Source organism: Mastigoproctus giganteus, chromosome 12, assembly GCF_048544385.1.
Source record: "Mastigoproctus giganteus isolate SK-2022 chromosome 12, ASM4854438v1, whole genome shotgun sequence".
NCBI lineage: Eukaryota > Metazoa > Arthropoda > Arachnida > Uropygi > Thelyphonidae > Mastigoproctus > Mastigoproctus giganteus.
In genome coordinates, this window is record NC_143586.1 from 72,794,877 (window position 1) to 72,812,398 (window position 17,522).

The following is a 17,522-nucleotide window of genomic DNA, read 5'->3' on the forward strand; positions in this document are numbered from 1 at the left end:
GCAAATATTCTTGCACCCTTTCTATTTAAGTGTATCCCATCCCTGTAGAAGCAGTCTCTCCTGTTAACAAGTACAGACCAGGCTGAAAAAAATTCTACCCTTGAGCCTTGCACAATATTTCCAGGGCCGAATTGATCGACAAGACTCTCATCATATACTCCCTCCTATCGTGTCTGGGCAGAATTGCAGACACTTTCAAATTCAATCCTAATTCACGGCCTTTTTTTCAAGTGACCTGTACTTGTTAAGTAATTCTGCCGGTCTCCTACTCTTAATATCATTAGTGCCAACGTGTACAGCTATATCACCTTTTGTGCCCTTAAAAGATGATATCCGCTCTACAACGTCATCAACCTTTGCCCCTGGCAGACATACCCTGGTACTGTTCCACCTATCCTTTTTACAAAGCATGTTCCCCGTTTCCCTGACAATAGTCACCAATAACTACTAGTTCCTATGGGACCAGCGCATTCTGCCTTGGGGGTTGCCGCTGTGTTGCGTGGTGACCAAGTGCAAGCTCTGGCGTTTATTTGGGCAGCTGAGAGCTTGATGGGCGCCGCCTCAATTTAGATCCTTCGAGGGCATCCACCCTGTCCTTCAAGCTCTCATATATAGACCCATAATAACGCTGAGTTATCGGCTGATTTTGTTACACTCCTTGCATCGGGCACACACAAAGACATTTCCCATGGCAATATCATGTCCCGTACCCGATTGCTCCACAAACATCATGCAAGCAGGGCATTTTAAAAGGCTGTGATCCAGGGGGGCAGTTGCCCTCTGAACCACAGCATTCCCATTAGCTTGAGCCTTTTGCTTTGCTGTTCTGGTCTGAGTCATGATTTCGATTTAATTTCAATAAAATTTCAATTTCAGTACAAAATTATAACCCTAAACTTGTATCCCAACACAGTTATAACGCTATATATATATTTTTTCAGCAGAAGTTATCAGCAGTATTATCTAAGAGTTCCGTTTATATAACTTCCGTATCTTTATCTATTAATTAATTATGTTACGTTTGTAGCCTAAGTATTCAGTAGGATTGTTTCTAATTTGCCCCAAAAGATCACAATGCCTCCACGAAGGACGGTGGTGATGCTGTTACAAGATTCCTTCATTAAATCCTCGAGCTGTGTTCTGAGGGTCAACACCTGCTCTAGGGCAGTGCCCTCAGGCAGGGTGGGATCTAAGGTATATGTTGACTCTGTTTGTTTAGTTGCATCAGTTAAGTCAGGGACTGCTACTTGGGTGCCTGAGTGGTCTTGTAGCTTTTTTGGTTCGCTATGTGATCTTACAACTATTGTCGCTTTGGAGGCAAGGCTGAGTCTGGTATCTTCCAGCTCGTCATTTTTTTTTCTGTTATAGGTGGGTCGCACTGCTTATTCGAGCAACCAGTACATCCATGAAATGAATTTTGGGCAGTTATCCATTTCTTGTATGTGTGGGTTAATGCGGATGATCGTTGGTGTCAAACAGTGAACATGGGCCTCCGTGTTATGGGCATGAGGTCGTCAGCAGTGCTGTCGGGGGAGTTGTCTGGTTTGACTGATTGAGTTGCTTTTCTTTCCTCTTCTGTTTTTGCTTCCTGGTATTTTTCTGTAAAGCTCTTAGTTGTACTTTTTTTCTCTTGTAGGGCCATCTTTAGCTTCTTCTCTATCGCCTTTTCTAGTAGAAGCTTTTCCAGGTGGCTCCTTATTTCTGTTACGTCTGATTTCAGTTTCTCTGTGATTTATGAACCTTGTTTCATAGTGTCTAGGAGATTCCCCTAAGTGCAATGACTAGGTCTGTTGTTGAGGTATCAAGAGAAGTCTCATCAGCTGTCTGAACTTCTCTGGGTCCTCCGCATCTTTTATTGTGGTGTCTTTCTTTTCTTGTGTCCTTGCCGGGAACTCTTTACATAAAATGTCCATTAGTTGGATGGAAGACTCCTGTGTGTTCTCAAGTTTAGCTCTTAGGTCCTCCGGCGTTATGGAGAGTTCTTCTGGTGAGATTGCACCCAGAGGCCCACACTCTTTGGTGCAGGGTTGTTGTTAGTTTTCCCTGCATTTCCTTCATTATTAGATTCTTTTTCCACTGAGAGAAGTACATTTCTTTCCCTAGCAGTGAGGTTGTCACTTTTTTCAGGTTTGTGTACTAGTGTTTGGAAAACTCAGTTTGGCTGCCTGTAATTGAGGGATGCTCCCTCTTTCCAGAAATATCCTACTGCCACTTTTCCGATCTCACTATCAGGAGAACGGAGAGATAGAAAATTGCACACAAATTGTGATTGCACTACACTGTGTACACAATATCGGCCACGTGGCGTGAGGGATGGCTTGAAAAGTAAACCAAGACATAGAAATATGATAGGGCATCAGTCTTAAAATATTTATGGACTTCAGTTATATATACAGTTAAGTCAGTATTTGTTATTATTTAAGCCAGTATTTCAGAAGAAAGCCACTTCCGCAGTAATCGCGGCGATAGAAACAACAATGGCGGAGCCTTTGTTTACAAGTAACGGCAGTTACTTGTAATCGCGACGTGTACAAGAGCAGTTAACAAATTATAAACATTGCGATAAATCAAATGAAACACTGTAGCAGATAATATAGGCATCATAGTATATCATTGTAATATGTATAATCATCAACAACAAGTAGTTAATTAATTAACGCAGCTGTAAACAGTAGCCTATATCGTCGACCTAGAAACGTATGTGATCACAGCCATAGCATATGCACGATTACTTATGTAAATATTTCAATCATTGATTTCTTTAAATCTATCATACAGAATATTTCAAAACTTCACCTGAGAGTCCTAGAGTTCTTCCAGTTGAAATCCATGGCAGGTGTTAGAATATTTTATATCCATAAATAAATAACACAGACAACCACACAGAGAGAGAACAGTGGTGCTTCAGATATCACTGAATAAAATTCAACAATGGGCCAGCCTTAACGGCTATCGACTCTCACAAGAGAAAACAGTTGCTATCCATTTTTGTAGACAACGCAAACTTCATCTGGATTCTGAACTTCAACTTTCTAATGTCTCCATCCCACTCACTACTAACATCAGATTTCTAGGATTAATCCTTGACAACAAATTAAATTTCTTAGACCATATTAAAAATGTACGTACTTCCTGTATAAAAAAGTTAATAATACTTAGAACTTTATCCTCCCTAACATGGGGTGCAGATCACACTTCCCTGCTCCGGTTATAGAGGGCATTAATCAGATCCCGTCTCGATTATGGTGCTCCTGTCTATGATTCTGCCAGAGCAAGTGTTTTGCGTTGGCTTGATCCAGTTCAGCACAGTGCCTTGAGGATTGCACTTGGGGTTTCAGAACATCACCAGCACATAGCCTCTACATTGACGCTCATGAGCCTCCATTAACTCTACATAGGAAAGCACTGCTACTGAAGTATGCTGTCAAAATACAAAGTTGTGCCTCGCATCCAATTCAATCATACCTATTCAATCCACCATTAGAAAACCTCTACAGAAATAAGCCTAGTATAGTAAAACTAGCTGGTCCTCGCCTTCTTGAACTGATGCAAGTTTGGAATGTTTCCATTCATTCTGTACAACAGGTAGTAACGTGCGCTCAACTACCATGGACTTGTACTCCTCTACCCACCTGTGACACTTACCTTTGCCAGTGGGGAAAAATATTCTTCAAGCATCAAATGTGAAACAACTTCATGCAGTTCACACTCGCAGATATTTTGATTTTTCTCCAATTTATACAGATGGGTCTAAATCTAACTCAAACGTTGGAGCAGCAGCAGTGTTCCTAAATACCACTATGTCAGCATCCCTTCCACCTGAATACAGTATCTTCTCAGCAGAATTATATGCAATTAAACTAGCCGTAGAAAATCTGTGTTCTGACTGCTCATTAAAATTTGTTATTTACACTGATTCCCTCAGCTCAATTATGGCATGTAACTCCTCAGATAAAGCTCACCCTGTTCTAAATGAAATTAGAAGATCATTACTGCAGATTGAAGAGCGACACCAACTTATCACCTTCTGCCGGATTCCGGAATTTCTGGTAATGAACTGGCTGATAAAGCTGCAAAAAATCCAACTACCTTAGATATACCTGTTCCAATATTAGACTATCCACAAATCATTCGTGGCGCATGCCTAATAGAATGGACAGCACTCTGGTACTCTCAAACAAATAATTTTTTTCAATTTAAACAGGATCCTAAAAATTGGCGTCTCAGTGTCCGTACATCAAGACGAGAAGTAGTCCTTTCTAGAGCAAGAATAGGCCATACACATTTGACTCACCTTCATTTACTCACAGGAGATGATCTACCACAGTGTCCACATTGTGTTATCAATTTGACGGTTAAACACATTATCATTGAATGCCCATACTATAATCAAGACAGAAATACAACCCTGCTATCATTGGATAACCTTCGGAAACCAATAACTAGAGAATGTCATTGGTGACAATGCAAATATTCGTGAATTTTTTAACTTTCTGAAGAAAATTGGAGTTTTTAGTCATTTCTGATTTTAGCCTTTCCTGACGTTACAAAAATTTCTCATATATTATTACAATAAATGAATAGGCGCATTATAGCCAAAGCAGTTTATGCGCCATCAAACCCCCACAACAGCAATCATCTTTACAGCTACTAAACTCAGTTTGTGGGAAACGACTCGCCGCCTAACAAACGTCTATGCCCACTTTCCTTGCCCTCATTAGTAGCACAGTTGGTAACATCACCGTATTCCTCAAACTGGGTGGGAAAAGATTTGAATTTAAATCCATTTCAATGGCGCGAGGATTTTTTTTTTCTTTTTCCCGCAACGTGCCGGAGTTAGTCGCTCTCAAGCAATGATAGGTAGCATGGGTTTCCTCCCAGAAACGTGGTATTTCGTCTAGCAAATAGATCATAGAACCCACACAAATCTGCTTAATATGGCGTAAATTGCTGGTGCGCCTAAAATTCTACATAAAAACCACTTTCCTCTCAGTTATCACAAAATTATCAGGAGGTTCTCTATAAGAATTTGATACTCTTCGGACAACCCCATCCCTAAAAATTACTCGTGTGAATGTAGTTGAAAAATATCTATTCAGTTTTTCAACAATCTGAGCAAGATCATCACAGTTACCCCAATTATATCTAACGGACCTATGTAATTCATTTCTTTCCTAATATAGTGTTTGCATAAGTAAAGAAGTCAGTTGCTTTTCTTTAGATTCTTTGCCAGTGACTTCTCGTCCTTTACATTCTTTTTTTCAGGAACTTCTTGTTTGTTAATTTTGTTTTTATTCTTTGCCACCAGAGACTTCTTTGTTCTTTTTCTTTGCTGGAGGCTTCTTGTAATCTGCATCCCGTACATGACCAAAGGAACTTTTTTATTTAGCTTTTTTTACTGCATGGCTGGGCTAGTCGGTCAGACGTGGATAGAAGGGTTTTGTCCTGGGAACTGAGGTTTTCAAATCAACTAGGTAAAAACAGGCAATTTCTGGACATAATTAAAATGGACAGGTTAAACAGTTCCCGTGGTGGCCTTAATACGAGATTTTTTTTTTTTTTTTTTTTGTCCTTTCTGTAGAGATTGCATTCTCCATATTCAACTTCTGTGTCCCTTATATCTGAGTGACAGTGTCAGATATCCCTATTATGTCTGTATTTGACCTGATCAATTTCTTTGCATTCAGATTTATTATGCTCCTAGAATTAGAGTATATGCAGTATAAATGTGCCCTTTTATTAACCCTAACAGTCAATGCATTTGCTTATTCCGTGAGGAACCTCCATCAGGCTTTAATCACTACACACTAGTTTCCAGTCTGCTGGATATTCCAACTAATCTAGCGATGCAAGATTCACCAACAACTCTGGCTGTTATTCCGTTAGTCTGTGTATCCACTCAGCGAGCAGTTTTGCGATTTCCCTAACACTGCCTTGGTGGCATCAGCAAATATTCTTACACCCCTTCTATTTAAGTGCATCCAATTCTCAATGACTGCAAGTTGAGTCTGAAAAGTTTGATTAGATTTGTTTGTGTTATATATAATCGATTCTTGAACTTATCACTGTTGCGTACTCCCAAAACTGCTAGTTTCGTACAGAGTGATCGCAATCTCTTCTGCTCTGCATGCAGTTTATGCAATTTATTGGGTCTAGTTCGTAGAGACATTGATAGACATACGAGAGTCTCAATAACAATGCCTTTATTCCTGGTGTGGAATAAAGGTATTATTAAAGGCTTTAATTGCCACTATTAGTATCATTAGTGGTAAATGACAAGCAAAAAAAGCTGAAACAAAATCAGCCAAAAAAAAAAAAAAACACTTCCCGCATTACCTGTGCATCCACGCCAAAAGGTCTGTCTAGTTCGTACTTTCAGCACCAAATTTTTCAACACCAAATTGAAGCCGGTTTCAGCGATAAACTACACGCTGCCTGAAGACAAACTTCCACACCTGTATCCTTCTTAAATTTGAGTTTATATTCCCTCAAGTGAAGGAAGGAAGGATGGATTCTCTCAGAATTTACTTTGGTCAATCCATTCAAAGACTTAAACATCTCATTCAGAACTCCTGGTAGGTGCTTAGTATTGAGACACCACAATGTGCAGAACCGAAGCCAGCACTATACGTTATACAGTGTGGATCATACAGGACTGGTTTGTGACCAATGGAACCTAAAAAGTTGTAGTACTAGCTGGCTCCTCTGCGCCAGTAACACAGTAATAATAACCACTGTCCCACACAGGTTAAAAAATTTCCGGTTTCGAATCTCATCAATGAAGGGAAAACGTTTTATGGAATTTTTCCACTCCTCAGCTCAAGAATGGAGAGCAAGGTCTCCCCCCCACTTCCCCAGAAACTCGGGTTTTTTATTCAGAACATACTATATACAGTTTATGGACCTGATACACATGGTCAGATAAGAGCGTTCTGCAAGAGCCCTAATATTAGAGCTTGAGCATTAGCCAGCTCAGAGCTCGCATATAAACCCTAATGAATGGGATAGGCCGCAGCCAAAGCAGTTCACAGAGCGAAACCCCAGGGGCTCACATTTAGTGAATATGGGTTTGGCACCCAAGGTCCTGAGCCGGATATCGTCATTCTTCCCATTCTTGGTGATTTCATTCTACTTTTCTCTCTCTGTGTGTGGCTAACTGAAATTTCTTTTTGGCTGGTGCAGCAAAAGCCCCAGGCTTCAGTGCGCCATATGGCTAATTATAATAATAATAATATGGTCCTTGAGGTTGTCACAGACATTCTCTCAGATATGCCAGACAAGCTGTACTTGCTACCTGGGAGTCGAAAACGCTGATGAAACTGATATTCGGGTGACACTCAAGTCAAGTAGACTCAATTTCGGCGAAGTCCGGACGGTCTTTGACAGTCAAATCCTCTGCTTGCACCTTCACGATGGTGGGACTGTTAGTAATCCTGCGTATAACTTCCATGCAAAAGTACATGGTGGGTGACCACCCAGGTGGTTTGAACCAATGTAAGCAGGGGTCGAAGTGTGGCGCCCACACCACATGGAGGAACGCTGCCCCTCTACGTTACCAGGCAGTACTAGATGGTAGACGACTCTCATCAACCGGTGCAATACCACTACTTTGCTTATGGTAGGCTTGAAGTGGTGGAACCCATGTTTAGTCTCTAGAGCTAAGTTCCAGTCAACCCTTCCCTATCTCTTCCATCATGCAGTATGATTGATGACTTTTGAGGTTATGATGAACATCGTGGCGAGATCCAATATTCGTTACATTTCGAGCGTACAGCTCTAAAACGGTCTTTGCAGGCCGGCCGCTAGTTAGTACACCGGACCGAACCTAGTGGTAACTCTCTAGGAGGCTTCCGGATCAGCTAGTGTATAATCTTGCTACCTCTACTCTGCCAGATAGTGACTGGAGGGAGTCCGAGTAGTGTGTATGCGGGGAGCATTGTCGAGGCCACGTTATGTCAAGGATCTGGGTATATTCTTACCATATGTATGCCATATCCAAAAATTTCATTACATCAAAGAGCTTGTCCCACCCAATTTTTTCTTACTATTGAATACACCATGAATTGTCAAACTAATAGAGCAAGCTTATCTGCGAAAAGATCTAAACCTCCCAAGCACTTCCTAATTCATTTCACAAATATACGTGGTCTCAATTCTAATCTCAACGATGTCCATTTCCACTTGCAGTCTGCCAAACCCCATGTACGTTTTCTGACAAAATCTCAGTTATCACTTGATTCAACTACTGCTCATCTTAGATGCCCAAATTATTCGCTGTATGATTCCTTTCGCCTCAAAGGTGGTACTTGTGCATATGTCCGTTCTGATATTCCCTGTCAGAGACTTGGAAATTGGGAATCTCCTCTCTTTGATCTTCTCTGGCTTAAAATCTCCCTAACTCGTTGTGTCAGATTCATCTGTTGTCTCTACCGTTCTCCCAGTTACACTAATCACTTGGAGCTCTTTGACTTCCTCTCTTTGCAACTTGACTTTCTCCACTCCAACTTTCCTAACAGTGAGGTAATTTTCCTTGGTGATTTTAATGTTCACAACTCCAGCTGGCTTCCGTTTGCTAGTCACACCGACCCAGCTGGTCGACATATTGAGGCTTTTGCAATTACTAATGACCTTACACAGATTGTTCATTTACCTACAACAATACCGGACAATCCGAATCATACAGCCAATATGCTTGATCTTTTTCTCACAAACGACCCTTCTAAGTACACGGTCGAAGTGAGAGGTCCTTTAGGCACTTCAGATCACAACTTGGTGATTGTCTCTTCTCTAATGGAACCTTTATCTCATGGATATTCCCAACCTCGTGTTGTTTGGCATTACAAGAATGCAAAATGGGATGACCTGCGAGCCTTCTTTTCTTCTTTCCATTGGTCGGATTACTCTTTCAAAACTTCTGATGTCAACGTTTGCTCAGATCGTGTCAGTGATTTTATTCTTGCAAGAATGGAATCCTTTATCCCACACTCCGCTTTAAAATCTCGTCCTTTATCTAAACCTTGGTTTTCCAATAAATGTGCTAAAGCTGTTCAAGAGAAGAATGTTGCATATCGTAATTGGCTTGTTTCTAATTCTTCAGTTTCATTTTCTGCTTACATCAAAGCTCGCAACAATTGTAAAGCAGTTATTAATCAGTCCAAACTAGAGTTTGAACAGGCTAAGAGTAGAAAACTTCCTTCTTGCCCTAATGGTAGCCGAACATTCTGGTTTCTTTCCAAAGCTATTTGCCGCAACTTTTGCCCATTTCTGCTCCCTCCTCTGTCCAAACCAGATGGTTCTGTTGTCAGTTCAGCCGAAGATAAAGCTGACCTGCTAGCATTCCATTTTTCTTCCAACTCATGTATTAATGATCTTGGTAAAACACCTCCCACCATTCCCAACACGCTCCATTCAATGGCTCCTGTCGTCTTCCGTCAGAAGCATTTCCACGAATCTTGATGCTAAGAAAGCTCCAGGTCCCGATTGTATTTCTCCACTTGTTCTCAAAACCTGTGCTTCTGAACTTACTCCTGTTCTTTGCCGCCTTTTTTCACTTTCTTATTCCAAAGGTGCTTTTCCTTCTGCTTGGAAATTTGCTCATATCCAGCCAGTTCCTAAAAAGGGTGACAAATCCCTCCCACCCAATTATCCTCCCATTGGAATTACTTCTACTCTTTCTATAGTAGTGGAGAAATCAATTAACCGCCAAATCTTACACCACCTAGAAACCTTCCAACTGATCAACGATCGCCAGTATGGATTCCGTCAGTGTCGATCCTCTGGTGATATTCTGGCTTATGTTACCCATTTATGGACTAATTCAATGGAAAGGTTCGGTGAAACACAAGTAGTTGCTCTTGACATCTGAAAGGCTTTCGATCGTGTTTGGCATAAAGGTCTTCTAAACAAGCTTCCATCTTATGGTTTGCCAACTGTTTTTAGTGATTAGTTATCCAGTTTTCTCTCTGATCACTCAATGAGGGTGATGGTAGATGGCTCTCTGTCTTCTAACTTCTCCACTAATGCTGGTGACCCCCAAAGTTCAGTTCTTTCCCCCCTCTTTTCCTCTTGTATATAAATGACCTTCTTCCATTGACTAGAAATCCTATCCATAGTTTTGCCGATGATAGCACGTTGTGTTCCACTTTCCATTTTGAGAAATCTTGTCCTGCTCAATCAGCTTCAATTTCTTGAAAATCTGCTACCAATTCCTTAAACGTCGATCTTCAGGTATTTCTCCAGTTGGGCAAAGAGAACTTAGTTGATTTCAACCCTTCTAAAACTCAGTCTTGTCTTATATCTCGCAAAAAGGATTCTTCTGCTCCTATGCTTATCTTTAGTGACACTCCGATTTCTAGGCAAAATGATATCTCTTTTGGGGATTACCCTGACTTCTAATCTCTCTTAGCACAAGCACATTACAAATACAGTATTGCTTCCTCTGCATCTAAAAAACTTGGTTTTCTCTTTCGCTCTCGGCGTTACTTTTCTTTCAAACAGCTGCTCACTCTGTATAAATCGCAAACCGCCCTGCCATGGAATATTGTTCCCACATCTGGGGTGGTTCCCCCAAAACCTCTCTCAGGATTCTTGATTCCCTTCAGAAGAGGGCAGTTAGGTTAATTAATGATTCATCTCTAACAGAGTCTCTCCACTCGCTCTCTCATAGACGTACTGTTTCTGCTGCATGCCTCTTCTACAGATACTTCCATGGGCACTGTTCTTCTGAATTGGCTTCTATAATTCCCGCTCTCTCTTTCAAAACAGTCCGAACACGTGCCACCCCCAGCCAACATCCATTTACTGTCCAACGTCAAACTTACAGAACCAACTTTTCATCTTCCTCGTTTATTCATTCAACTGTCTTTTTCTGGAACAACCTTCCTTCGTACGTATTTCTTGAAAATTACAGTCTACAGAAGTTCAAGTCCAATGTCAACAAATATCTTCTTTCGTCTTCTCAACCTCCAAGCACGGTACAAAGTATTATAGGTTCTAATTCCTCTCGTGTTTGGGGTTTACATAAAAAAAAAAAAATAAATAAAGAAAATAATAATAATTGACTTGGAAGTTGGTAGATAGTATGCCCAGGAGGGTTGAGAATCATACAGGCAAAGGGTGGGCCTACTATGCATTAAGCTGTTGGAGTTCTTTCCCTTTTTTGCAACGATTTTTGTGATTCTCCATACTCTTTGTTATAGCGTATTTCAAGGTTAGGAATTAAATATTTGGAACCTATCATTGGATCTTAAAGAAGAAGAAAACCAATTCAAACATACATTTGATTTTGAACGGTTACTGTCTTAATTAAAAAAAAATATTGCTATGGATGTAAATTTAAATTATATAATTAATTTTAACAAATCCATGAAATGTTGAATGTCAAAATACAATAAAAATAATAACAAGCAGACACTTTGTAAAATGTGTATTCATAATAGATATAGGTATGCTTATTTTTATTTACTTTCTGTTATTTCAGTACTTTTAATATTAATCTGATATCAAAGTTTATTTTTTGCCATTTGAAACTCGACAGCTATTTTTCAAACCTCGAAACTCCATAACCGTTCAGAGTTGGAAACTTGGTTAATGACTTATGTACAGTATTTGACTTTTTTTTCTTTTTTTGGGCTCCTGAATATGCGATTTAATTTCTTGTGCTTGCTTTTGAAACACCCAGTTTATAGCCTGTGCGTGTCGCTATGGGGTGCGCTCCCTGCCGGCAACCCCTTTCGCGACGAACTTCCTGGTTGATACGAGCCATACACGTGTGATGGGTTTGTAAACACAGATCTTTGTGTGATGTGTTTAATTCACAGTTTTCTCTATTGTCTTTTAAAACCAAATCTCTTGTGAGACTATTTTGTTTTTGTTATCTGAACTCTTTCGGAAAATTCTATGTACTTTTATTTTCACGAGTGTCATGATATAAAATTTAACAGTAATATATCAAATTAGATTTGCTTGCTTGACAAGTAATCCGTCTGGCAGCAAAGTTAACAGTTGTGTCAGTGGACTATGCAGATTTTATCAGTGGACTATGCATTCCTTATACACTAAATCGGGTAAATTCTTGAATCTCAGATTAGTTGAATAAAGTTTTTTTTTTTTTTTCTTCTATCTGTATAGATGATTTTAATAAAATAATATTTTCGCAGACTTAATTACAGATTTTGTAAGGCCCTCTCCTCTCCTCCCATTTCCAAATTTTGAGCAGTTTCACTCGTCATACTGGACTGTTGTCATAGTACTTTACAAATACAGCAGACTTCAATAATCATTGTTGTCATAGTGCTTTAGCAGTGGTTGTACAGGAGACTTCAGTAATCCGTTATTTTCTTACGTATGGGTGCTAGTAATTTTATATTAAAAGTATAGGCTCATTTTGTATACTATAGGAACAGTAATATGAAGATCATTGTGAACTTTTAAATTGCATTGGTGACATTTTATGTTATATTAATGTAATAAATCTTATCTTACTCATTTCCATTTAACTTCTTTATGATATGCTGTGAGCCAGTTCTGTGATTCAGTGGGATTAATGTGTGGCAACTGGATGCAAGAGTTGAAGTAGCTTATAGCTGCTTCACGTGTAGAAATACCCCATTCTGACTATGCTGTAACCCAGAACTGGGATTAAACATGTAGAGCCATTGCAGCTGCACTGAATTTCATACTTTCATAGTATCTTTCACAATGAAATTTATATTCAATATGAATTTATTTTCTAAATATGAAACTTCATCTTCAGTTCAAGGTGTCATAGCTTTATAAAGTTCAGAATCTCATTTATCTCATTTTAGTTGTTAAGTGAACAAGACTAAAAGGTATGGGGTTTGCTCTAAAGTTGTACCAGGCCTTTTACCAGCATCACTGTGATGTTTGCAAATCATGATTTATTTAAAAATCATGCCTGTAATTTTTGCATGCATCCTTCATCAAATATCTGTCATGTACTGCATATATTTATTAATTCTGTTATTAATTAATTACAAAATTAAAAAAATAGCTACAATTCTCTCTCTATAGATATATGTGAGAACTATTTCATTTTTAAATATGAAACTATTACCTTTTAGTCTTGGGAATTAATGCTTGTATTTTTTTTAATTTAACATAATTTCATTTTTATTTCCAGTTTAAAGAAACCCGTATGGAATACCCTGAAGAACCCCTACCTTTGTCCAAGCTATTACAAAATGAAGACTCTTCTCCTGATACTCCCAAGTGTACATATGAAGTATCACAGTCAGAAGAAAAATACTGTGGTATAGGAAGTTGCCGACCATCATGGCTCCAGTACTTTGCCAACTCAAAAGTTTACCTAGTGGTTTTTTGTTTGTTAGGTGTGATACAAGGTGCTTACTCTACATATGTTGTGGGAATACTATCAACTTTAGAAAAGAGGTATGCGTTTGAAAGCAAAATATCAGCAGTCATAATGATTGCAGATAATCTAGCACCAGTTATAATTAGTAGCTGTGTTGTGTTCCATGGATCTCAGGCCCATAAACCACGTTATGTTGCATTTGGTATGGTTATTGTTGTTTTCAGTTGTGTTATTGCTTCCTTCCCATATTTTGTATATGGTCCTGCTTTACATATGATAACAAAAACAGAATTGATTTTTGATAAAAATAACGATGATATCTGTAATGACACAGCAAAAATGGCAAAGAGAGAACAAAACTGCAAGAATGATGTGGCATTGTCTAATGTTTTAAGTATTTCTGTAATCTTCCTATCAAATTTCCTCAATGGATGTGGATCATGCATTTATTTTACAGTTGCAGCACCATATCTTGATGATAATGTGAAAAAAAAAGATTCGGCTCTCTATTTTGGTAAGTGTTATGAGTATAGATTATCAAATATTTTCTTTTTTTGTTAGAATTGCAGTTGAAGTACATTTGTAAGATATGCATATATAAAATACAATATGAAATATTCATATTATTATTAGCCCTATGGTGCAAGGAAGTTTGAGGCTTATTCTGCACCAGCCAAAAAAAAATTCCTGAGTTAATCTGAGAGAGAGAGAGAGGTAAAGGAGTCACCAAGAAAGAGAAGAATGATATACAGCTCAGGATCGTGGTTGTGCCAAGCCCATACTCACCAGATGTGAACCTCTGGGGTTATGACATATATCTTGCCTGTCAATGTAATGCTTTGGGAAATAATTTCCTGTTTGCTCTATTAAGACATGTCTGTGTACATATGTATGGGTATGTGCTTTTCTTTTAGTATTAGAATTAAATGTTAGTCAGTTAGTGCTGGCTGTGGTTCGAAATTATGTAATATAGTCCATCAAAAATGAGGCCTCGGGTGCCAAGCATTGCATGGCCAAGCGATCTCAGTGCGGTTTTCAAAGCGAGCTATCTAAAGAGCTTTTGCCATTATATATTCTGTTTATTTCTAAATACTGTTTTCCTCATTTTATATTTCAGTAGCTTTTTCGTTCTACAAGAAGTAGGCAAAGGCCCAGAAAGGAAAGAAACCTTTGTTTCTTTTTTATTTATTACTAATACAACTAATAGCCGCTTGGTCACCTTCTGGCACTGCTCCTGCCTTCCCGTGGCGGGGCCGGCAAACTGGGAGGTAAAGACAAACCCCCAGAGCCAAAAGAAGCTGACATGGATATAAGTAACTATCCATCTTTAGAGCCCTCGAGCTCAAGATCAGAAATTCCTGACATTGACCATGACTCCAATCGTCCGAAGCGACTACGGACGGAAAATCAGAATAAAGACATGCCAGCATTTCTTATAATGCACTCATTATCCATGCAACATGTTGGCAAACTATCACCTTTTCTTCTACAGAAATGTTTTGAGTCGGTTTGTGGATCTCCTTATAAATGGTTAAACATCTCCAATCTTGGAGACTTTATAATTGAAACTTCTAAGACAACTCATTCAGAGAAGCTGTTAAAATTAACATCATTTAACAGTATTCCACTGTCAGTTATGCACCATAACACTCAGAACACCTCTAGAGGCGTTATCAGCGAATGGGACTTGCTATCTGTGTTGAAAGAAGAGATAATACAAGAACTCAGGGAACAAAAAGTGACTCATGCGTGGAGAATAATGACCAAAAAAGATGGCAACCTACTACCAACCAGGTCCATCCTTTTCACATTTAGTACTCTTGACTCTTCCATCTTCTGTTAAAGCAGGTTATTTAAGCTGCAAGATTTGGCCCTATATCCCAAGTGCCAGAAGTAATGCCATTCTCAGACAGCATGCCAAGGCGATGCTGTGTCCTATTTGTGGCTCTAAGGAGCATTCCCAAGGAGACTGTACAGCTTCCGCTCCTATTTACGCTAACTGTAAAGGAAGCCATCTTGCATTTTCTAAAGCATGTGAACTTTGGAAAACAGGCAAACAAATCCGGAAATATAAAGTGGAGCATAAAGTCTCATACAAGGAAGCAAATACTGTTAACCATGCCTAGCTGATCATTCGTATCTGTCACTAAAAACAGCCGGTCAACTGCAACTCAAACAGATGTCTCCATAGAACCAAACATTTCCTTTGCCTCCTGGGCCAAAACTAGGCTAACATGCAATAAAAAATCTACAGTTAATGAAACCACCAATACGCCAGTGTCCCAACTGATGCCATCTCAACCTTGCCCGAACCAACAAAATCTGTTAGTGTTGAAAACCAGAAGACAGTGAAACCACGCTATAGCAACATGGAAATGGAGGTTCAGTCAGAGGATGAAGACACTACACTAGAATTACATACCAATGATACCATGGACACAGGACGCCCAACCTTTCCCAGAAATGAAAAATCAAAACAAAACAGACAGAAACCTCAGAAAAAACAGTCAGATCAATGTACCTCAAATATCCCTCGACGTGGGCACCTGTACGTGGTGAGGGGACCTCCCAGTGATGCTGCTGGTTTTCCAAATTAGCATCACTCGGATCTAACATCCATACCTTGGTTCCAGGGTTACATCGTTGGAATCTGGAGTGTGCAGCCGTGTGCTGCGACCCGTGGAATTCGGAAAGGGGATCCTGGTGTTTGAGGGGTCCAGCCTTAATACACCACTTTGGCCCCTGCTTCGACAAGACGGGTGGTTCCGGACTGGCCCGACTGGTATCAATCGCCGGATAGTTCTTACTGCTAGGGTCAACTGCGTTCCAATAAGTCTCCCTCCCTTTGGTCCTGCGATGGAGGCTTATTGAAAATGTGGGTATGGTGCTTCTAAGCTAACTTGGCGTCCCATTCGTGTACGCAGTACCTGCTAGTTCACGAGTGGTCGTCCCCTCGTAGGGCTCCGTGGTGGGTGAGGTACTTAGGGCATCTGAAATTTTTATCTTACTCATATGAGTAATTTAAATTCTATTTCTTCTGGGGCCCTAACAAGGCTCTTACCTAATTGAGACGATAACACAGACAACACCTCTGTCAAAAGAGCCAGAACTGAGGATAAAACACCATCTGTAACACCGCTTTTCCTTATTCTCCATTCGACTAGAGAGCAGTCAATTGGGAAGATGTCACCCTTCTTTATCTAGAAAGGATTAGAAGGGTTGGCAGGATCACCCAAATCTGTAAAACGACTGCATACTGGTGACCTTTTGGTCGAAACTACAACTATGAAACAGGCGGAAAAAATCTTGAAAGCCACATCAATAGGGGGAATACCTATTACCATAACCCCCCACAAAACTTGGAACTCTTCACGAGGTGTCATTTCAGAGTGGGACCTTCATGTTTCTGAAGAACAGATCTGCTCTGAATTGAAAGAACAAGGAGCGACGGCTGTCAAAAGAATATCACTGAGAAAGGATGGGAATCTCATCCCTACCCGAGTTCTCATCCTAAGATTTAACACCCCACGGCCTCCAAGTTCCATCAAGGCAGGGTACTTAAACTGCCCAGTGAGGATTTATATTTCAAACCCACTGAGGTGTTTTAAATGCCAAAAATACGGCCACTCACAAACGGCTTGTCGTGGTAACCCTGCCTGTGCTCAATGTGGTTCAAAATATCACGAGAGCAAGGAATGTTCAGCTTACAAACCGATCTGTATAAATTGCCAAGGAGAGCACCCTGCCTGCTCCAGAGCATGCCAGCAGTGGAAGGATGAAATTGTTCAGTCTCCAACTTTAACTACATATGACTAATTCTTTCTTATGAAATCAGCATAGGGAATCATTAGTCTGGGAACTTAAAAAGAGAAAATGAATTGAGTCTCTTTTTGCAGAATAGTCTATTTCAGGGGCCGGCAAACTTTTTTTGGAAAGGGCCAGATCGTAAAATTTTTAGGCTCGGCATGCCAGGTAGCAAGCTTGAAGATACCTGGGTAATTCTACTCATAGAGCAACAAAAAAAAAAACAGCTTCAAAATCTTTTTATTAGGAAGTGATATTTTACATAATATTTATACACATGCTGACACTTACAAAAAAATAAATAAAATATTTCCATTTATTATTAAATGTATTATAGAACTGATTAAATTTTGTACTAATGCGATTAATGTAATTGTTTTTTCTG

General features: G+C 39.6%; 1 protein-coding gene across 2 annotated transcripts in view; it reads left to right on the top strand.

Annotated features, from left to right (window-relative positions):
• The window catches only part of LOC150077190 (solute carrier organic anion transporter family member 74D-like), a 524,201-nt gene that overhangs the window by 103,574 nt on the left and 403,105 nt on the right, over positions 1 to 17,522 (top strand). Inside the window, exons 1-2 of one of the 2 annotated variants that reach the window (XM_090386203.1) lie at positions 11,929 to 12,065; positions 13,142 to 13,847. In XM_090386203.1, coding sequence (XP_090242329.1) covers positions 13,157 to 13,847 — 691 coding nt within the window. In that variant the 5' untranslated portion in view covers positions 11,929 to 12,065; positions 13,142 to 13,156. Of the gene's footprint in view, positions 1 to 11,928; positions 12,066 to 13,141; positions 13,848 to 17,522 lie in introns of those variants that run through there. The other variant, XM_090386204.1, reaches the window with a different exon arrangement.